Below are 22296 nucleotides of genomic sequence, written 5' to 3' on the forward strand. Positions count from 1 at the left end.
TTTTTTTTTTTTTTTACGAGATACACTTACCGGATTGTCCAACCCCTTGTTTCCCACTCCTTTATTAAACAACCGTACTAGTATCACACAGTGAACAATCATTCGGAAACTTGTGACTGCCGTTCAGTATGCATTAGGGAGTTGAAAAGACACCGTTGGAAAGACGAGGATATTTCCAAAACAACTCCCTGTCGGTTGTCATTACTGATTTTTCGAGACCCTCGTCTATGGTAGGCGTTGCAAAAATATAATCCGTAAAAAAAACAAAAAAAAAAACAACTGTTGACCGTCCTGCACAGTAGAAGAAGGAGTTATTTCTTTTTGTCCGATGAAAACATTAATGCCTATTCATCAAATAATATAGAAGTATTTTTTTTTCTTTTGTGGTTTGTGCGGAGCTGTTTTTACGCTATTCAAATGTACGCAATTCGAGGCATTTATTGGCACATTCTTTCCGGCTTCTGCCGCTGTTGAGGTCGCACGGACAGTTTGATCAGATGCGGGTTCACATAGGGTCCGCTTGTGATGAAGCAGTGTGGTCACTTTATGGATGCGACCGAAGGTTTGTGCGCCATACTTTACGAAATTGTCCACTGAAATAAGCTCTAATTTTCGGTGACATATTGTTCTTACAGCATCCCTATCGGGTACATTCAACGTAGCGTGATAAGTCCACAAACTAACAACGTCATGGCTACTCCTGCGTTATCTAGATCTATTAATAAACATTGTTAGCTACTGAATCTTTCGTTTTGTTCTGAAATTCTCCTGTTTTCATGTACCCGGTGAACAGGCGGACGCATACGAGCTGTAGCATAAGCGCACACATAATGTATGTTTACTTGGCTTAGGGCCCGTGACATGAGCCTATAACTACGTCATTGCTCAGGCAAACACCTGGTAACAGTCTTTCAACGTATTATTCCCTCATCCACGACACAATCATGAAGACTGGGAGTGGGTTTGACATATGGTTGAGTGACTAGGATTTCACACCTACGGGCTGACGTTTGCTGAAGGCAGACATTCTGAAAAAAAAAAAAATCACAGATTCACAGCCCTTCCATCCCGTGAAAAGGGCAGTCCAAAGAAGATGACGCTCTGATGGGATTTTATGTGTTGTGACTCAGCTGCATTGGGGGATTTGCTATGTTGAACTATAAGGACCGTGGTGCGGTCTCTACGTCACAGACTAAGCTAGGACACACACGATTGGTGGGTGAAGACAATGACGTTTTATTACAGCGCGGCTGCGCCAATCACGGCTCACGCTCTAGTGCGCCGAACAGGTGGCCGCCGAAGAGCGCGTGGTGTTGCGCAATGTAGAAGGAGTACACGCGACTCGGGAAAGAGGCGGTGGCGGTGGAGAGGAGCATAAAGCGGGGCTGCAACCATGCTCCGCAGATGGCCATGCTTTGCTGTGCAACACAAAAATTGGGACAGCCAGCCTACACAGACCGATCCCTTTAAAGTCAACTTCTCCTCCAAACAGACATAAATTGCTTGGAAGACATTTCGCAGGACAATATAAGTCATCAAAATTTGGAGGCCCTAGGACCTTGTTTTATTTTTTATGCATTTTTTTCATACGCTGAAAATTGTTGGTCTACGCTCGGTCTCGCCCTAGACGATCTGGTGGTCCTATTTATAGAAAGTTTCGCTGATTAAAAACCGTAGCATGCTTCTTTCCTTGCCCTAAATCCACACGGAGGAGAAAACCAATTCCATCCTCGCAAACAGCGCATCACATGACTGGCATGCCGTGTCTCTGTACGTAACTTGTCGGCAGCATCGGGGAATAAGAGATGGGTGGGTGGTCTGTCAATGCTACACAAACGATTCAGGCATTGGTGGGGAGGGTCAGCGAGAAGACACACTCTCTTTTCACAAGGTGACGTCGCCGCACCTATTCCTATTCCTACCCCGTGCGATTACGGCTTAACAGTGACGCTTGGCTGCAAACGTGAAGGGGGGGGGGGGTATTTTCAGGCACTGAAGGTTTCTTTTATTGGTAACCTATACTTCAACGAACGAACGAACGAAATAACGAAATGAAGGAACGAACGAACAAACGAAATGAATGAATGAATGAATGAATGAATGAATGAATGAATGAATGAATGAATGAATGACGCAGCGTTACCGGCTCGAGCTGGACACGACGACCGGGCTGGTTCGCCGCGTGACCCTGCTTGGCCAGGAGAACTGGGTGTCGCTACGCCAGTCCTTCTACTCGTACTCGGTGCAGAGAGTGGCCAGGCCGTATGTTCCCGCTTCGGCTGGCGCCTACCTGCTCTACCCGGGCAACAACAGGCCCGTCGACCTCGGGAACCGCGTCGCCTACCGCGTGGTGCAGGCGAGTCTCCTGAACCAGCACAACTTGCTCTGCAGTCTAATTGTGCTCAGCGTCACGCCGGAAATACTTAATATCGGCCAGGGACTGGTTTTCATCGGGTATCAAACTGACTTCTGATGAGAGCCAATCTCCGGCCGATACGTCAGTGATCCGTGTTGACAGCGTGTCCAACTTTTCTCTCGTTCTCTTTTCCCGCGCTTTTCGCGAGTCTACTTTGCTGTCCCTCTTTTTGCCCGAGTAAAAATTCGGACGCGCATATAAACAACAACTACGACGCCAATTAATTCTAATTGGGAAGGCCGAAGCTACAGTTGGGCTAGTGGATCAGCATAGACCACCTGAGGATCTTAAATGTGCACAGTAAATTTTTGCCGACGGGCGTTCTCGGTTTTTCGCCCCTACCTGAAAATTGGCTGTCTTGGATGGAATCAAACTCGTGTCCTCGCGATCAGCAGTGAAACACCTTGAGCGGCTGCGAAGCAGTAACCGTGCAAAGAACAAGAGAAAAACTTCATGCTTGTAGGGTTTAACGCGCCGACGCAACGCAGGCGATGAGGCGCCCCGTAGTAGAGGGCTCCGAATTACTTTAACCACCTGGGGATCTTTCACGTGCGCCAAAATCTCGTACACACGGGCGTTTTCGCTTTCCGCCTCCATCAGAAAGGCGGCTGGGAATCGAACCAGCAGTGCAACGCCTCAACCACTGAGCCACCGCGGCGGGTAAAGAGAAAAACTAAAATAGGCTAACAATGACGGCGGTATCACAAGTCCCTCACAGGAACCCCTGAGGGACTTGTATATTCATTCATTCATTCATTCATTCGTCTTACGGCATTCGTCTGACTGTCAGCAATAACGGACCTTTATGCTTCCAAAGCGTCAGCTTTTCCAGGGAAAACAAATCGGCAAACAAGAAATAACCTGGCCTTCAACACCGAAGCGCGTTTCGCCAAGAGTAATTAAGGGCGTGGGGAGCGTCTGTCGTTGTCTGTGAGTGACGTTTCACGAGCATTGTTATTCCTCAGTGTCGTCGCGTTGCTACTGTTACAGTTGAGCAACTTTGGGGCTGCCAGAGTCCCGTGAGCCTTGTTTGTCTTTCCTTCTCCGCTGGCTCACAGGGTTCCCTGGTGACGGAAGTGCACCAGATATTCGACCACTGGTTGTCGCAAGTGATCCGGCTCTACAAGAACAGTCCGTTCATCGAGTTCGAGTGGATCGTCGGCCCCTTGCCTGCGGGGTGAGCTCTCGAGCCATGCATGTTGACGCAGAATATCCGAGGTAATTGCTTTTCGTTCTTGAACTGTGCGACAAAGTCATGTGACCTAACATTTATTGTGTCCCGTGGACATTTTGAACGTCATAAGAAGAAATGCGGTTACGTTTGGTAGTACCACTATGGGGTAAAAAGAACCGGTAGGACCAAGCTCAGAAGGGTTTGTTCTATGATGGGGCCACATCTGAGCGAAAAGATGCCGGCGCGTGTTGCCAAGGTTTCGAGTTCTGTTATGAAATACCTCTGCGTGAGTGAGTGAGTGAGTGAGTGAGTGAGTGAGTGAGTGAGTGAGTGAGTGAGTGAGTGAGTGAGTGAGTGAGTGAGTGAGTGAGTGAGTGAGTGAGTGAGTGAGTGAGTGAGTGAGTGAGTGAGTGAGTGAGTGAGTGAGTGAGTGAGTGAGTGAGTGAGTGAGTGAGTGAGTGAGTGAGTGAGTGAGTGAGTGAGTGAGTGAGTGAGTGAGTGAGTGAGTGAGTGAGTGAGTGAGTGAGTGAGTGAGTGAGTGAGTGAGTGAGTGAGTGAGTGAGTGAGTGAGTGAGTGAGTGAGTGAGTGAGTGAGTGAGTGAGTGAGTGAGTGAGTGAGTGAGTGAGTGAGTGAGTGAGTGAGTGAGTGAGTGAGTGAGTGAGTGAGTGAGTGAGTGAGTGAGTGAGTGAGTGAGTGAGTGAGTGAGTGAGTGAGTGAGTGAGTGAGTGAGTGAGTGAGTGAGTGAGTGAGTGAGTGAGTGAGTGAGTGAGTGAGTGAGTGAGTGAGTGAGTGAGTGAGTGAGTGAGTGAGTGAGTGAGTGAGTGAGTGAGTGAGTGAGTGAGTGAGTGAGTGAGTGAGTGAGTGAGTGTTTCTGACGAAAATATTCGCGATGGTCGTATTGACTGAAGTCGCTTCAAAAATATTAGACAGATGTCGATGGTGTGTCAACTTAACCAGTAGCGTAGATTGCCGGTTATTTTCTTTTTCCTCACGTGTGTGGGGAATTTACAGTGAAAAAAGAACACTACATCCTTAAAAGCTACTCGGTGCATTCTGTGTCCACGTGCCTCTGCGCGTTCGCAGGGAGAGTGCCGACGTGGTGACCCGCTATGAGACGACGTTAGACAACGACGGGGTGTTCTTCACGGACTCCAACGGCATGTTCACTGTGACACGCAGGTACAACTGCTGCGTTCCGCGGTAAATTACTTGTGTCGCTGTCGTGAGTCACCCCAGTCCGCCCCCTTCAAATATATATAGTTTTTCTTGAGCGGACATACCGGTCAAAAGGTATTCGTTCGTATGGGCACTGGATTTCAGGCCCGAAAAACTGGTTAGGCGTTGTGCGATGCGAGGTATACGCCGGTCACGTTATCTTTACTCTGTTACATTATCGCTTCACTAGATTATCGTACTACACTAGTACACTAGACCTGTCCCAAAATTAATACATCGCATGTTACTCTTACTCGCTTTTTGTGCTCAACGAGCTTTTTCTTTTCGAGGCCACTTAAGCCAGTACAAGCACAAGAAAATTATAATAAATGTTGTAGCAAAGTTTATTGCATCTTATAAAACTATTAATGTTGTAATAAATGTTAATATAACATTAAGAACGTTAAGCTAACTAACTGTCTGGGATAAATTTCGCTGTTTGTCGAGAACCTTGGTGCTCTTGAAGTAACATGGATTATCGAAAATTTATCGTGACAAACCTTGCGCTGAATTTACTACGAGCTGAAATTCTTCGCGGACAACATAATAGCGATATTTCACTTCCATTCGACATCGTCGTATACTTTGTTGATGAGTTATTCAGATATACCAAAAATAGTTCGTTGATTTCTTATAAATGTGTTAGGATGATTTCGATTTAAATATTTATGGCAAATCCTAATTATACTACACATAAAGCAGCCGAATAAATGAACATTCTTACAAGTCAACGCAGTGCCGACAATGCTGTACTTAAAACAAATTTAAATTCACTCAGTGGCAATTATTACAATCTGCGCCATCTTAAAAGCGTCGTCTAAGTCTATTTACTCCTTCATTAGGCTCCTTGCTCGCTTGCGAAGAATGAGTGTGGCCCGCGCCCGCACTACGTCCTATGTGTGCAGGGTGAACGAGTCCCTGGATCCTGAGACGGTGGCCTCCAGTTATTACCCCGTGGTGTCCTGGATATACATCAAGGTGCGCAGATTAAAGTTCGCCGGCCAGAGACAACCATTCCAGAGGCAACATTTTCAAAATCACCTGCTTATATGGTTTCTTATTGCAACCAACACGTCGTGATACATACTCTGCATTAACGCGTTGTATGTGGTCAATGTTCTCCCAACAGCTTCTAGAAACGTTTAGGTCCTACTAGCAGGGTTATACTGCCGGTTAGATATACAGTGACACAGCATATCGCATATCGGCCGTGAAACGCTGTCACAAGAACAAGCTACATACGCGACGCATCCGTAACAAACCCCCGTTTTGCGTGAGGACGTGACAACCATCACGGTCGTACAGAAAAAGGCACCCAACTTATGGGATGACGTTATAAATTCTCATCTGCAGTCATCGCTTTCTGTAAAATACTCCCGTTTTTTTTTTTTTTTTTTTTGAGGGATTAGTTTTAGTGAGCAGCCGAAAAGCTCGCCACTGCAACATCTCCAATGCCCCAATTGCTTGAGCTTGAGCTTGGTCCAGTGGCGTTCGCAAAAAAAAGAATACAAAAAAAAAAATACCGAGCGCCGTTGAGCGTGCACGTCGTGAGGAGCGCCCCGTGTCGTCCAGCTTCACCTTCGAGAACACTCCCGTCAGTATTCGTGGCGTGATCTCTCGTGTGCTGTTCTCACCAGTTCCCGCGCGTTCGCGCCTGAAGTGGGGAGTAGAGACGCCGAGTTTGCCCTACAGACGGCGAGTTCGCGAAGACGGTTGCTTCAGGTTCTAGCGCGTGCTAACGCGGCCCACTTTTGGGAGAGACGTGAAAGCCCGCGGACAAAACGATCCGGTCCTGCGAGTCATGTGGAACTTTCAGCGGTAAGTTCGGAAATCCACGTGGAGAGCAACAGCCGGGTCTCCAACGAAGGAGGAGGGACCGCCAGCTCTGCTGTTTCTCGAGCCTTGCACCACCTGCAGTGGAATCTGCGCCATTTTCTTTTTTGTTTTTTGCTTCGCTCTCTCGGCATCGGTTGCGATGAGTTGCAGATTGCAGTTTCCGAGCTGCGGAGGCAGGCAGCCAGACCTGTGCGCCGCTGCATCGATCGAGCCGCCGTCTTCGTACGCAGAACCACGCCGAGGATCTGCAGATGACCGTGTTCCCGGACAGACCTCACGGTGGCACCAGCTGGGCCAGGGGAAGCATCGAACTCATGGTACGTGCGAGGGCACCATTCCGCCCAGCTGCTTGTGTTGGATAGAGGGTGAGAAGCGTGGGAGACACACGGTCAAAGCAGCACCAAATACAATAAATGCAGACGAGTTGTGTGCGTTTTTCTCGTTTGTATTGCACGCCCCACTGAATGAGTATGCCTTTGCCTTTCGTCTCCCGCGAGAATTTGTCTCGCATACTGCCAATAACCCATCTGATAAATCGCCAATTTACTAAATGTTTAACTACCCACACGACGCTATCGTTGTACACCGTGAACGTGAAAGCACGTTCTTTTTCCTGGCAACCAATGGAATACCTGCTTGCGGTGCATACGACATTACTTCTACCTTTGGCGGGAATCTGCGCAGAAAGACTTTGTTTCTTTTTTCATTCATTAGTGGCCAGCCACACTGTCACTTGCGCTATCCGTCTGTTGTGTACTGTACGCTTTACATTCGCCTAGAGGTGCACACCAACAAAGGAAACTTAAATCTGCCAGCACATTGTCTAACGTCGTTGCTCGATATATTTAAAGCCATATATTTTGAGTACCCTTTATATATAACCCTGACGACAATGTTGTCATTGGGACCCTCTGACATCGCTTTTCTAATGGAGGAGAAAAGCAAAAACGCCCATGTGTAATATATTTGGGTGCACATTAAAGATTCCCAGGTGGTCAAAATTAATCCGGAGCCCTCCACTACTAATCCGGAGCCCTCCCGCCTCATCGCCTGCGTTGCGTCGGAGCGTTAAACCCTACAATCAAACAAACAACCCTCTGACAACATTGTTGGGACCTCGGAGTATATCGCATGTATTTTTTGAGTGGTTTAAACAACAACCTCATCCCATCCCTCAAAGCAAGACGCTAGTGTGCGAACATTGCACCACCCTATGTTCGCAACAAAACATGATTGTTAATTTTCCATACCAACAAGAATGTAGGAAACACGCGCAACAGTGACATGGAAGTTTATTGAGACGTTTATTCTTGGAGCGCAGTCGTTCAAGGCTTCCGGCGTCTTGGGGGGAGCATGTTAACTTCGCAATCTTCTGCCGAATACATGAGTCCGGAAGCTAAAGACAACGAAGAAAATAAGTGGGGCGTATACTGCCAAAAGTGTGCTCACGGCCGCCAAAAACAAAGCTTTTACAAAAAGATCAGGGCCCTTCCGCCCTGTGAAGAAGGAAGTTCAGCGAAGCTGGCGCCCTGGTGGCAGACAGTAACCGACCGATTTTTCGGACCTGGAGGGGAACGAAAAATAGTCCGAATAAGATAACAGCCCGAAAAATCATCGCAAAAAAATTCCCCGCATTTCCCCGGGTGGAAGAATGTGAAAGTGCGAATGCACGAGTTGAACTTGCGCGGTTCGGTAATGTTCGCGAAAGAGAGATCGCACACACACACACAACTACAAAGAAAGAAAGATGCATTTATTCACAGACACCTATTTGTGTTGTCGTTGTACCTGATTGCTAGAGCGGATCTCAGCTTTGAAATTTCGTGTCAGTACTCCTTTAAGCGGGTGCATTAGCCCTTCTCACGCCCGATTCTTGGCCAATCCCCCACGTGGGTATGTGCCATGTCAGCGGCCAGGCAGCGCGCGCCCATCTCCCCCCGTTGCCAAGGAAGACGAGGAGCGCGCGCACCCGCAGCTGTTGCTATGCGGACGGCGGCAGACGCTTCAGGCTCGCTTAAGAAGTGCATTCGCACTTAAAACAAACTTTATTTCATATCAATAGGACTGAAGAACTCACGACTATGGTTCCTTGCCTTAAATTCCTCTTTCGTGTGAGAACGCCTGCTGGCATCTCTGCAGGCGTCACGTTATCTTTGTAAACATAGGGCAACAACGCCAAAACGTTGGCAATGCCTTGCGTTGACGGTTGCGGGCGGCCGGGAGAGTCGGGCCACGTATGACCCGTTTCCGGCTTTCGGGATTGCTTCCGCCGCAGACTATAGGCAAAATTATGGCCTTCAAGATAAAAGTTTGTTACCCCGGCGTGAGTCAAGCCAATCCCCATCCAATGCGAAGCTAGCCAGGTGGCTGAGGATTCAAAATGACGCCGTCCTGCAGTCGCACCGTGGCTCTGTGGCGGAAAATTTTGTCCGGAAAATCGAACTTTTGGCTTTATTTTGTTCGAAATATCCGTTGTTCATATTGCTGCGTCCTGTCAAACAGGGACACAGAAAAGTTGTCTTCCCGAAGACGCAGGGACAAAGTATTTATTAGGCGAGGTGCCTAATGTGGGGGAAACATACAGAGAGCACCGGTTGGTGGCTAGCAATATGGCGACCAAGAACCGAGCACACGAGCCGCTATCTAACGCGCTCCTTCGTCGTCCTCTGCTGTGCCCATCACACGGCACGTGCCCACGCGGGGGATTAGCATGTCCGTCCTACTTAATAATGCTCTCATCCCACAGACTGGCACGTGACAATATACAAAACTACTATGGGACAACTGGTGGTTCCTCGGGAAAGTCGGGAATATCGAGCAAGTCCGAATTTTAAGAGACCGAAAAAACGGCCGGCTACTGTATTGTATGTTTGGGCTTAGCTATATTGGTCATTTGCGATGTTGCATTGTAAGGACACTGGAGCGATCTCTACGTCATAGACTTAGGACACACACGATTGGTGGGTGGAGAAAGCGGCGTTTATAGTGCGCCGCACAGGCGACCGTCGAAGAGCGCGCGGCACTGCGAAATGTCAGAAGGACAGAGACGCCGCGCGTGGCGCGATTCGAGAAAGGCCGGTGGCGGTGGAGAGGAGCATTAAGTGGGGCTGTACCAGTACTCCCTCCGTCGGTGGCCATGCTTCATTGGGCAACACACGATGTGGAAAAACAAGCTTACAAAGTTGGAACTTACATTTTTAACTTGGCTTTACCTTAAAACACAAACGCATTGCTACAAAAACATCATTTCAGGGGCAATGTAAGCCACCTTATATCAAAATGTGGAGGTTCTGGGACCTCTTTGTGTTTCTTTATGAATTCTTTCTCTGCCCTGAAAATTGCTGTACGCTCAGTGTGTCGTCGGATACTGTTTTGCGTATACTCGCCGAAACGCGCGCTTCGCTGTGAAACTGCAGCTGCACAGGCGGTACATGGAGGACGACGGCGTGGGCATCGACGAGCCCCTGGATGACCGCGGAGTCAACGGCGAAGGCATCGTCGCCAAGGGACGCCACAGGCTGCACCTGGGAACGCCGCAGGTACAGTACGCACGCGCTGCACGCCTCGCAGCCTCGCTCTTGCGTGCAAATAGCGTGCATTCGCTCTTCCGGGACATCCCCGTCTTGTGTAATCGCTGAAAGCGGCGAGACACTTATAAGGTATGCGCACATGAATGCCCACACATTCCACGTTTCAACTGACTTGTGCCCATCACGTTATCTGATATCGATTGATTGTAGGTTTTGACGCACCGACGCAACACGGGCGATGAGGCGTGCCCTAGTGGAGGACTCCGGATAAATTTTGACCACCTGGAGATCTTCAACGTGTTCCGAAATCTCTTAGCTTTTCGCTTCCATCACAAAATCCGCCGCAGCGGCCAAGAATCGAACCCGCGTCCTCGTTCTCAGCGCGTTAACTGATATCCGGCTGACAAATTCTGCGCTGTGAGTAGGACCAGCCTTTGTGTGGCTGGACGAGGAGAAAAAAAACAAAAATGACTAATTACTAACACTGACTGGTTTAGTTTTAGGCAATGAGGTTTTTGCTGCTAGTTGTGAAGTGAGACGTACCGATGCTTGCAGGCGGAAATGTTTGGAATGTTTCATCCTCAATTCCAAGTTTCATCCTCAATTGATTCCAAGGGGCAAACATGCCATTTTAGCATTGCGCAAACACACAAACAGTTACCCAATAAATTAGCAAGAAAACTACAAGCGAGGTATGTGCACTACAACGAGCAGAAAACGGCAGTAGATAACATCAACAGAAGAAATCACGCTTGCAAGCACTGGGTAGTGGATATATAATAAACAGCGAACAGCTTCACCCCATGTTTAAAGCTTCCAGCTTTTAATTTTCCACATTAAAGTCTTCGACAGCAGGCGGAATTTCAAGCGACATGCTTGTTTTTTAGTCTCTCTCTTTCCAAAGAGGGAAATGCGCTTGTGCCTTGTTAAATTGTAGCAAGACTGCATTAGTGTACAAAATGGCAGTGTTCATTTTAAGTGGGGGGAAATTAATTCCATGTTAACGCGCGAATGCAGGGACGCTTTCTCCATTTATAATCACAGATTTATTTCGTCTCGAATGTTTTACTGCTCAAAAGGGGAAAGAAGTTACAGCAAACACTCTTGGTATAACGCTTAACCATTTCTAGCACTGATTTGTGCATAAGAATTCAGGATTAGTGCGCTTGGGATTTCGAAGCACCGGTGGCTCAACAGCGCACACTACAGCACGTGGCCTCTGGGATCAGCAATAGTCGTCGTATGCCGCGTTTGGCGGTAACTTCCCGGCAATGGCATATTGCTCGTGCAAAAAGAACATGAAGGATTTCGCAGCCTCCTGGCCCGCTTTTTCTATCTGAAGTAGTACTGTGGTTTTGTGGAGTAGACCTTAATGCAGCCAGTTCGAGCCTGCCATTGACTTCATGAGGAGTTCGTTTCCTTTATCGTCATTTCGTGCGGGTAAGGAAGTCCTTCGAACGCGACGCCGTCGTTACAGGAGGCCGCTCAAATCCTGCGTTCGACGGCGCTTCAAGACGTGTACAGGCCCGTGTACATGTTCTATCCATCGCCGTTACCCGAAAAGGCCAGGAAACAGGTACGTGTTGATTATTTAGTTCCGTACGTACCTCTGTGCGATCCAAGCCATAATCTATCCTTTGAAGTATTTCAGAGCAAACTGATATTGCCCTCACTGTGTAAGTTGCTGAAGCTGCATGGTACTACTTCTCTCCGAGAAATCGCCATAGATGGGCTTCACCCCAACGCTGCTGAGTGACCAATCAGCGTGACTAAATGTGCGAAGTTGGCCAAAGACGAAGACCAGCATGCGATTAGAGTAAAAAAAAAAAAATCCCGGGCCATCTCCACTAATGTGAAACCTGGTGAGGGGCGAAGCATGCAGTGTATAAGTGTATTCTTGACTCATTGGCGTTCTTGCCAACGGTGATGAAACCGTTGGTGGATGGAGCTATACAGCTTTGCTGCAAACGTCTCGTGTCTTTGAAGCACGGTGCTCTCTAGCCCGAGGCGTAAACGAGTGTCCCGTTATTTTTTTTTTTTTTTGTACGCGTTTCCCCTTGAGGAACGCGTTCCTCCTCGATACGTCGGCCAGACGGCTGCTGTCTCAATGTACGCTTGAGGGGGCATCATTCCTCCTTGAAAGGAAGGTCCTGCACACACCTGGCGCTGCACTGTCCAGACTGCGGTTGTAAGCCATGCTTCACAGACACGCAAGTTTTTTTTAAACACAGAGACCATGCTACCAGGGAAATAGCTGAAGCCTTCCATATCCGGGTTAGGGGTTCGGATTGTGTAAGTCATCGGTCACTGAGTATTCTAGATAAAGAAGTGCAACTTCTTAAGGAGAGAGGGTAGAGGATGAAGGAAAGAAAAAGAAGAGAAGGAAAGGGCGCGGTTGTCCTCATGTACCACCGTACGCATGTGCGACGGTCACACGTGCCTGATTGTTGGGTCTTGGCATGGTATATAAGTGTTTTCGATTTTAATAAATCTTTCAGTTGATAGTAAGCACTGGTGTCATTTCCCTTTCTCGTCCATGTGTCTGTTTACGCTTGGGTTTCACTCATGGATACAGTGAAACTTAGCTGAACCTTAGCTCACACTACGTATATCCTGGCATAGCCGAGCTAAGCCACGGCTAATTTTAAATGCAGAGCATTTCTTTAACTCACATGTAGCGTCCGCCGTGCGTCCGCAACAGCTCAGCGCGCAGGTGCGCCCTCTCCCCCACTCCTCCTCTCCCGCATCACGCTACCCTCCTCGCTCTCAACAACAGGTCCGCACCCCTCCCCCTACACTATATATAAAAAAATAATAGTTATCGGCGCCTGGTTTCGATCCCACGACCCTGTGAGCGGAACGCGAGGTACATGGTGCTCTTCCCACTGCGCCACAAAACCGACACAGAATCAAAGGCTACGAACGCGCCTTATATCCTTGACTCATTCAAACTACGTCAAGAAGCTGCTGATACACGGCAGCAGTTGCATCGATCTCGTCTTCACCAGTTGCTGCAACGCACGACCACTGCTTAAAGACCCCTTAATAGTACACTTTAGCGACCACGAAGCCGTCGTTCTCAGCGTCCAATACAACGACAACAGCAACAAATAAATAAATAACGACTTACAACAACCTACTCCTTGCCTTCACTTCTTGCGTCACAAAAAAAAGAAACATTCACTACCACCCCACCACCACCCCCCAAACACTAACGTTAACGCAATACACCCACCCCCTACGCGACGCATTTACTCGAATCCCCCCTCGTGGGGAGATGGGCTCTTTTTTTGTAGGCGTTAAGTTCTAGCGCGAGGCGTAAACGAGTTTTCCGGTGTTTTAGTACCGTGGCTATATGAGACGACGATTACGACGACGACAGGAGACGCCAACAGCCCCAGCACCTAAGGGGCATCGCCCCTAATAATAGAATCTGTGCTGGCACAATAGCGCTTACTTCAGCCACATGCTCTGGGGTGTTGCGGTGAAGCCCACCTGCCATGAATTCTTAGAGTGTTGTCGTGAGGAGGAGCGGTTTATGAATTGTTATTAAGCTTATCAATTATTTTACTATCCATAAAAACCGTGCATATTCGTCAGCAGACTGCCGAGTAATGCCATTACAATAAGCGCAATCCTGAGCGCAGTGTTACCAGACAGCAGCTCGGTAATGTTCCTTCGAGGTATACAGCCAACTACTTGGCAAAGTATACGAGAGCGGTGGCAACATTCTACTCCGCGGCTGTGATGCACAGCCGATGCGTCAACAGATATGGAGAACGTTAGAAAAGGGCAGCCGAAGTGATTGGTATTCGTCGCTATGCGCGTACCGGTGCATCTAGCTAACAGTGTTAAGCGAAGCCGCGGAAAGGAAACAGGATTTTATTTTCCCTGTTTTCTATGCCTTCCGAATTGTGTCCCGAATTGGTGTAAAAATCCCGGCAGCACGGGCGGGTCCAGGGTATATCCTATGTTGCACCGCTATTTTGCGTTGATTGATTGATTGATTGATTGATTGATTGATTGATTGATTGATTGATTGATTGATTGATTGATTGATTGATTGATTGATTGATTGATTGATTGATTGATTGATTGTGGGGTTTAACGCACCGAAACTACACGGGTTATGAGGCGCGCCGTAGTGGAGGGCTCCGGAATAGTGTTGACCACCTGGAGTCTACGCTGCAAGAGACATAGGATTAATTAATGGTGCTGGCTGCGGTTACCCTATGCGAATTTTTATTCCCTGATCTCGTGAGTTTTCGAAGCGCGTGTAGCTAATGCTTTCGGAGACGGTGCGATTGCAGTTTCGCGACTAATGTTGCGTGAGTGCGAATCCTGTACTCATCTCCATTTCTTTGCTAGCTTTAGCTTCCTTCTGCATGCGTGTTTGCTCGTGACGCAATCGGCCGTTGCGCCCGAAATGAGAATGCGGGTTCCGCTACACGCACCTCGTGGGAGTGTAGAAGAGCCCTACCGCACCGGTGTACGCCCGTTCACTTGAGCCACGAGTTTCGCATCTGCGAGTGCGGGTCTGATCGAAACGCGAGGCCCGAAATTTGCGTTTCGCAGCACACGGAGTTGCGGGCCCCTCTTCCCGCGGGCATCCACCTGATGACCCTCGAGAGCATCGAGAACGACAGGGCGCTAGTGCGGCTGGAGCACATCGGCCAGGTGCACCCGGTCAACGTCTCTGTTACGGTACGCCACCACTGTGGAACACAACTCGAGGCACTCCTCTCATATACATTGTCCTCCCCCTTTTTTCCAATGCATTGAGCATATAGCCGACTATAGCACAAACGCATGGCGCTGGACCTGTCCGTTCTTTGTGTGTCCTGCTGTGTCTATTTTCGCGTTCTGCTTTAAAAGGATAGTGAAGCAAAACTCGCCCAACAGCAAGTATTCTTAAGCGTGCAATGCTGTCGCTTCTTCCCGCAAGAAAAGTTTACTTGCCGGGTTGTAAGAATTCACAATCTCGGTTTTTTTTTATGTGTTACAGAAGAATCAAATTAAATTGGAGTTTTACATACCGATGGTTCCGTGCGTGGAGCCTCCAGGAACCGCACAAACATGCACGCCGATTGCGAGATCCTCCAGGGCGTTGTCGCCTCTGCCCCGAGGTCTCCTCACGGCAGCTTTCTCTGCAGATGCATTGCAAAAAAGTGGTGCCGAGTCAGCACTCCCCGAGGTTGCTCCCTCACCCTCGTGACTGGTTTTGGTCCACGTATTGTGAAACACGTCTCTCCTCTAACATCACATGCCATTCGCTCTTAGTCACGCGACCTTCATGCCCGTTCATAACTTGTGGCGATGCCTGCGGCAACAACCACCCTCTATATGAAACCCCCCTGTGAAGGAATCGCATGCGCTATTAAAATAATTACGTGGGGCGGGGGAGGAGGAGGAATAAACGTCGCTGTGGCAGTTGGGGAAGAGTCCTTATTCCAGGGCCCCTTGAGATCGTCCGGCTTCTCGGGCTCTCTTCACCGGCCGAAGCTGGTCGACAGAGCCCGAACTGGGCAGCGCTCTCTCCCTATATAGTACTAAGGGGAGTAGAAGGGCAAGGGAGTGGGGGGGGAGTAGGTGTGTGTTCTTATCACATAGAGGCGGAATTTATTGCCCCTTTGTGGGGGACTACAGCACGCGAAGCGAAGTGTCGTGATATACTGCTGTTAGGGTAACTGGTTGCGGTCGTATAGCGGGAGCAAACTGTAATCTGTAATTGATGGAAGGAGAGAGACACAGAAAGAGATTGCCCTTTTATTTGAGCCATTATGGTGTCGGGGCGCTTGCTGTATTCGAGGTCGCCTTGGGCTTGAACTTCTTACCAACCTCGGCTGCGCAGCACCTGCTGCACTCGTACCTGCTTCTGGAGGCCCGCGAGACGGTGCTGTCGGCGCACCGGTACCGGCACGAGGTGCTGCGCTCCCCGTGGACCAGCGTCGAGACGCAGCTGTCGGCCACCTCGGAGCGCGAGGAGCTGTACGCGCACCAGATGCCCAGCAACAAGCTGGTCTCCATGTATCCGGGACAGATCCGCACCTTCCTGGCCACGCCCAAGCCATTCACAATGCCACCGCCCGGACGAGCGCGCACGTCGCCGCTGCGGTAGACTCCGCGCGCGTGACACTGCAGGGCCTACACTAACGTGCAGAATGGTTTACAGAATGGCAGAAATAACGGTATGTCGCTGGTGATCCAAATCACACCACATGAGGACAGATCGCGGGGATGCACTTTAAGAGGAGCCTAACAACCTGCACCACGCTTGGTGCAACTGGGCAGGCGCCTACACGATCCACACTCCCCCCTTTTTTTTTCTTCTTTTTCTCATTCGTCGACCCTCTGGGTGCGTTTGCGCCTTCTGCACTGCAACTGTGAGGCCCGAAAATACGCGGGAAGCACGCCAGCCTGCGTGCCGTGATGGGAGGCCCCCTTCTGGACGTTCAGAGGTCTGTGAAATTGAAAGCGTTGAGAACAAACAGGGATCGATGCCGCAGGCGTGATGAAAATTATCAGCGGAGTGAAGTCATGGAGGGTGCCTTCAGGGGGCTGCAATGGCACCACCTTTCCTGGGACGTCACGAGTGGGCATGCCTATTTAAAAGTAGATGGGGCATTGATAACGACGAGGCCACCGGCTTTCATTAGAAATCTGCGTATGCGATATAAACGTTGCCGTTCCACTGCAGGAGAGAGCATTTGTTCCTTGGCACAGATTAAAACGCACTGTGCTGAAACTCCGTCCAACAACGTTTGACAATACAAAATAAAACGTATACCCGCATGGGCTGTGCCAATTTTCCACCGACTTTGTTGTCATTTTTTCGTATGAACAAGATTGGGTTATGCACTGCAGGAACTACTCGCACGATTTATACGACCCTTGCCTCAATTAAAGGGCAAGTGTCTTCTTAGTACGCCGACCCATCGCATTATTGTTCATCTACAGAAGCCACAAACCCGTTGTAACGTAGTGTTTCAGCGCTTTCACCTGTTATGAGCAGAATTCGAGACAAATATGAGGGTTTCACGTTGTTCGTACAATTTGCGAGTAATTTTTTAAGGGTGCACCCGTTCTCAGCCGATGGGTCTTGCCACCACTGTCCCGTTCCTGCCGTGCCTACCAGGTGAGCCATTCCATTGACTTGCGTCTCGGCGTCGGCGTCACACACGAAACTCGCCGAATGTACACCCGGCGGCAAAAAAAAGCCGGGGCACGCGAGCTCGTGCCAAAATGCATCGCCGCTCCATCTGACGTTTCACTTGTGGTGTCGAGACACCGATGTGCGCCGCGTGTGCGTTCAACCCCTGTATACTATCCTTTTTCCTCAAGCGGCAAAGCTGATAGCATTGAGCGCTTGGCGCTAGGATTCACTTTATGCTCACCGCGTCTCGCTGGCACATGCTTCGGCGGCGAACGGCGACGCATGAAGCGTGCTTTGCTCTGTCTGCCTCTGACAGAGGACGTACTGCGACGAGATTTTGATACCTTAGTTCTAAGGGAAACAGCGTTTGTTTGACTGTCTGGAAGGTAAATTTTAGCCCTAGTCTGTGTGAACCAATTCAACACCTATTGCGACCTATCATTTATTTTTGTTCTTTTTTGTCAGGCCCACGACTGCTACAATCTCTGCTCGTGTCCTTTCCCCGTCAATACCCGTCTTAGTACGTGTACAAGGGGACCTCTCATCACATTTTATTCAAACAAAATATCTCGCCTCAAGTCCTTCCCGTTTTGGCGTGCTGATATTTAATTACAAACCAACAGCATGTTCTTAGGCAAAAAATAGAAATACGCGATGGCATATCTGGCACAAGAATATCGTCCCCGAGACGGGCAAGATAAGTTGCCTTTTTTTTTTCTTTATTGTCGGACTTTATTGCCCAAAACCAACACATTGCAACACAAGACAGCACGAGTTATTACAAAGCCACAATCCGGTTCTTCCGGATGGTGTTGTCGTTAAAAAGTTATTTCAGTGCGGTCAGTGGTGGTTCCACACGTGCCAACCATTCAGGCACATATATCTCTTGGACTTTAACGACATAAAGCGTCACTCTCCGACGAAAGAACTGTCGCGCCGGCCTAGCATCCACATCACGGTGAAGCCATGCCATGCGCGCCCTCCAAATGCTGTACAGGCCCAGTAGCATTCGTATCGTACGGCACGCCCTCTTCATTTCCGATTGGAGGTGCCGAATTCCGTGTGGGTTCAACGGAAATTCTTTGTGGAGTGTTCGCTGTAGGACGTCCCAGAAGTGGACTGCCATCCAGCAGTGATGAACACGTGGTCTATTGTTTCCGGTTGATTACAAATTGTGTAGTCTGTACCCCACATAACTTCGAACCTCTTATCTTGAAGCCACGTTTTAACTGCAAGTGTCCCGGTATGGAGTTTAAAGAAGAATGACTTCGCCCCACCTTGAACTGGCATCCTTTTGACCCTTTTAAGAACATCTTGCCCAGGGCCTGCAATGTACAATATCCTGTACCGTGGCACAGGGTATAGGTTATCACATAAGTCCTTGTACAACTTTTTACGGGAAAAGTACTGCACTGAAAAGCGTGCTGTCAAAAATCGTACCACCAGCACGATTTCTCTAAAATACCCGAAAATTCTCCCCTCCATCCTTCTTGCAGACACCACAAACTGCGGTAGCACTTGACCTAAGCGTACCTGGCACACGGTTCTTAAGAAAGGGTCGCTTGTGTCCCGCAAAAACAGAAACCGATTTACTAATTGGCGCACGAACAAATGCGCCAGTCCCAGTCCACCGTCTCGCACACGTTTAAAGAGGTTTGTTCTTGCACACCTTTCCCACGTCAACGGCCATATAAACACTGCAAATATCCGGTGCAATTTGTGAACATTAAATTTGTGAACATTCATACGCGGGCAATGCATCACTTGCATTACAAACCATAACTTTGAAACAAAAAATAAATTGCACACAGTTGCCCTGGCAAACATCGACAAGTTGATCCCTTTCCACTTTTCGCCTCTATCCCGTATTTGCTGTGCTTGCGCACACCAGTATGGATCACTATCCCTGTAGTTCTCGAGGGGTGTTCCAAGATACTTGACCGGTTTGTTTTCCCAACTGACACCTGCAAATAAGCCTGGTGTCGTCGGCCAACTGCCATGGCAGAACCCCAGGCACTTGGACCATGCAGTTCACCATACTGCCTGACACCATACTAAATGCTTTAATATCCTTTATAGCAATAGTGACACTTCCTGTGTCTTTGCAGAATAGTGAGATGTCGTCGGCGTTGGCTAACAATTTGACTTCAGCCTGATGCAGCTTAAAACCACGAATTTGCTCGTTTCCCATTATTTTCAAACACAACGTCTCGATGTAAGGCAAAAAAAGGAGGGGCCCTAGAGGGCAGCCCTGGAGCACCGAACGCTCCACACTAATGGGGGCCCCCAGATTTTTATTAACTATTAACCTAGTGGAGCGCCTTCTGTACGCCATAACTAAACCCTCCTTTGTAACTGAACCTGCATTTACATACTCCAAAATAAAAAAAAATAAAATCTCGTGCGCACACAATCGAACGCTTTCTCGGCGTCGAGTTGAAGAACTGCGACCCCGTCACGTGTCGCGACGCAACACTTCAGTACGCACCTAGCTTTATGTATATTAGTAAATATTGTACGGCCCTTGATTCTACATGCCTGGTGTGATCCGATTAATGGCTGAATTACTGTTTGTGTTCTCTAGGCAAGCACTTTCATGAAAACATTGTTCAAGGAAATGGGCGGTATGATGTAACTTGCTTAATTTTTTCTGCGTTGTCGGTTTTCGGTATCAATATTGTGTGTGCCTCGCTGAAAGACGGTGGTAAAGACATTAGTTTGAAGGCCTCGTTGAACAGTGCGGCTAACAGAGGCGCTAACACGCCTACAAATGCTTTATAGAAAGCCGCGCTTAACCCATCTGGGCCAGGGGACTTGCCCGGGTTCAAGCTCTAGGATTGCGTTTTTTACTTCTTCTGCGGTTATTTCCTGTTCTAATCTGTGTTTAGTTTCACCAACCAGTTTGGGTAATGCACTAACAAATTCTTTTTTAAAACCCTATAAATCAACCTTTCGGCGAGCAAACAGTTGGTAGAATTCGAAAAACGCATCCTCGAAGTCCTCTTTCTGTGTCACTACTCAACCTTCCAATTCTATCTCGCTTATCAGGTTACGTCGAGCATGCGCCTTTTCTAAGCCAAGCGCACGCTTGGTGGGCGTTTCGCCTACGGCTAACTGATCCGCTCTTGCGCGCACAAGTGCACCGGTCTGCATCCAGCACCTCCAGTTTTTGCTTGATTTTTTGGATTCCATCTTTAAACAGACCTGGCGCTTTGCACTGTTCACCAATAAGCCTTTCCAAGTTTGATCGCAACATATTTTCTTGAAGCTTTTGCTCATATCTAATACAACTAGACTAATTTTGGAATTATTCACTTTAATGTGAAAATATACAAGTCAGCATGTTGATTTGCAAAAACTTTTTAATGGTGAGGTGGACTGCGAAAAGTGGTGTATTTATTATGTTCGATAAGTCGTAGAATTTTGTTCATATAAATGAATGTTAGTACCAAACAAGCAGCAATTACTAAGTGCACGGTCTAGACTTGTAGCGATAGCATTTAGGGTTCATACTTGGTGGTAGCTAGATCCTGCGTACCGTTCTGCGGGGTAGTAAAGTTCGCAAGGAGTTAGTAAACAGTTCCTTTTACCTGAGCCCTAAAAATTATAATTGAAACTAAAGATGTAAAAGAAACAAAGGAGGCCGGTAGCCAAACTCGAGCATCGATCAACGCCCGGTACACTGTACCACCAGATTTGGGAGTGCCAGAAGACCCCAGGCCTTGCCCCAATAACCTCCCCCTCCTACAAGCAGTAGGTGAACCGCCTGACGAGCCCGGACCTTGGAATCCAGCGTGAACTGGTGAAGAGGGCCTGGACCGCCAGCCGAGCTCATGGGTATACCGGAATAGGGAATCCCTCCACCGGGCGGGTGCCCTAACATCTGCACCAGCTTGACAAATAAAAATTTATTCATCATCATCATCTTGGTATCGGGAAGCCGGACCACTACACCTCGCTTCCAACCCGGTCTTAAAAATTGGAATGTTGTCGGACGGCACCCCGTGGTTGCGCTATATAAGCTTGTGCGCCGTCGGATGCCATTCTATAGACAGCGCGCCATTTTTTCTGCGCCCGTCATGTCGCGCCCCTGGCATGGCGCCATTGCAGCCTTCGTTATCATCATCACTATCATCATCCTCTTCTTCGACTGCTTCCCCGAGAAGAAGACAAAAGCAGTCGCGAGAGTCGTCGTGATGGTTCTGGCGTGTTCCTTGCTGCTCCTGCTGCTGCTGGAGCTGCTGTCCCCGGTGGTCGTGCACGGTTGCCGGACGGCGCACTTCCCGGTGCCGGTGCAGTGCGGCTCCGAGGGGATCCCCACGGGGGGCGCCCACTCGCTGCCCTGGATCGTCACTGTGCGCGTCGAGGCGCTCACCGACGTCCACGAGCCCGAGGAACTGCTGCCCTGCCCTAGCGTCTTCCACGGCTCCAGCAACGACAACAGCAGCAGCTCGCCTTCGGCTTCGGCCTTCGCGGCCAACTTCCGGGGCCCGGAGTCCCTGTTCGGCCACCGGGCCCGAGTGGCCGTCACCCACAGGCTGACCTCCACCTGCGCGGGGGCCCTCGTCACCGAGAGGTATGCACTGTGCCTCACGAATGGATCTTAGCCACTCAGGGGGATCGGCCAGAGTGAGGGTACTTGCCAAGGGAATCCTCTGCATGCCGCCGCGACGAGAACGTGTACGGCGCCTCTTCTGTGCCGTGCTACACTAAATGACGAGGGAACGTAAGGTTGCAAGCAATTAGCGTGTCAGAAGGTCCCCTCCGTCACTCTAAACGAATTACGTGCAATGTGCGCGGTAGAAGAACAAACAAAATTCTTGGATTTGGTGCTGCAGTTGCCACACGGTAAACTTTACAATAGAAAAAGCTGCCAGTTAGTGTGAGAACCCTTGGTCATTCCACCTAAGCCGGTAAGCCTAACCACGTGCTCTTGGAGTGGGGACCGACCTTCATCAAGGACGGTCTCCG

General features: G+C 49.1%; 1 protein-coding gene across 2 annotated transcripts in view; it reads left to right on the top strand.

The window, feature by feature from the left end:
* LOC144159664 (lysosomal alpha-mannosidase-like) overlaps window positions 1–16981 on the top strand; it is a 45721-nt gene extending 28740 nt beyond the window's left edge. The window contains exons 16-24 of one of the 2 annotated variants that reach the window (XM_077691289.1): window positions 2138–2356; window positions 3475–3593; window positions 4675–4770; window positions 5712–5784; window positions 6873–6959; window positions 10059–10181; window positions 11650–11748; window positions 14748–14876; window positions 16024–16981. In XM_077691289.1, the coding sequence (XP_077547415.1) occupies window positions 2138–2356; window positions 3475–3593; window positions 4675–4770; window positions 5712–5784; window positions 6873–6959; window positions 10059–10181; window positions 11650–11748; window positions 14748–14876; window positions 16024–16290 (1212 nt within the window). In that variant the 3' untranslated portion in view covers window positions 16291–16981. The remainder of the gene's footprint in view (window positions 1–2137; window positions 2357–3474; window positions 3594–4674; window positions 4771–5711; window positions 5785–6872; window positions 6960–10058; window positions 10182–11649; window positions 11749–14747; window positions 14877–16023) is intronic. The other variant, XM_077691290.1, reaches the window with a different exon arrangement.
* The last annotated feature ends 5315 nt before the right edge of the window (window positions 16982–22296 follow it).

This window comes from Haemaphysalis longicornis, unplaced genomic scaffold (genome assembly GCF_048455015.1).
Source record: "Haemaphysalis longicornis isolate Haplotype H1 unplaced genomic scaffold, Haemaphysalis longicornis Haplotype H1 scaffold_10, whole genome shotgun sequence".
Classification (NCBI taxonomy): Eukaryota; Metazoa; Arthropoda; class Arachnida; order Ixodida; family Ixodidae; genus Haemaphysalis; species Haemaphysalis longicornis.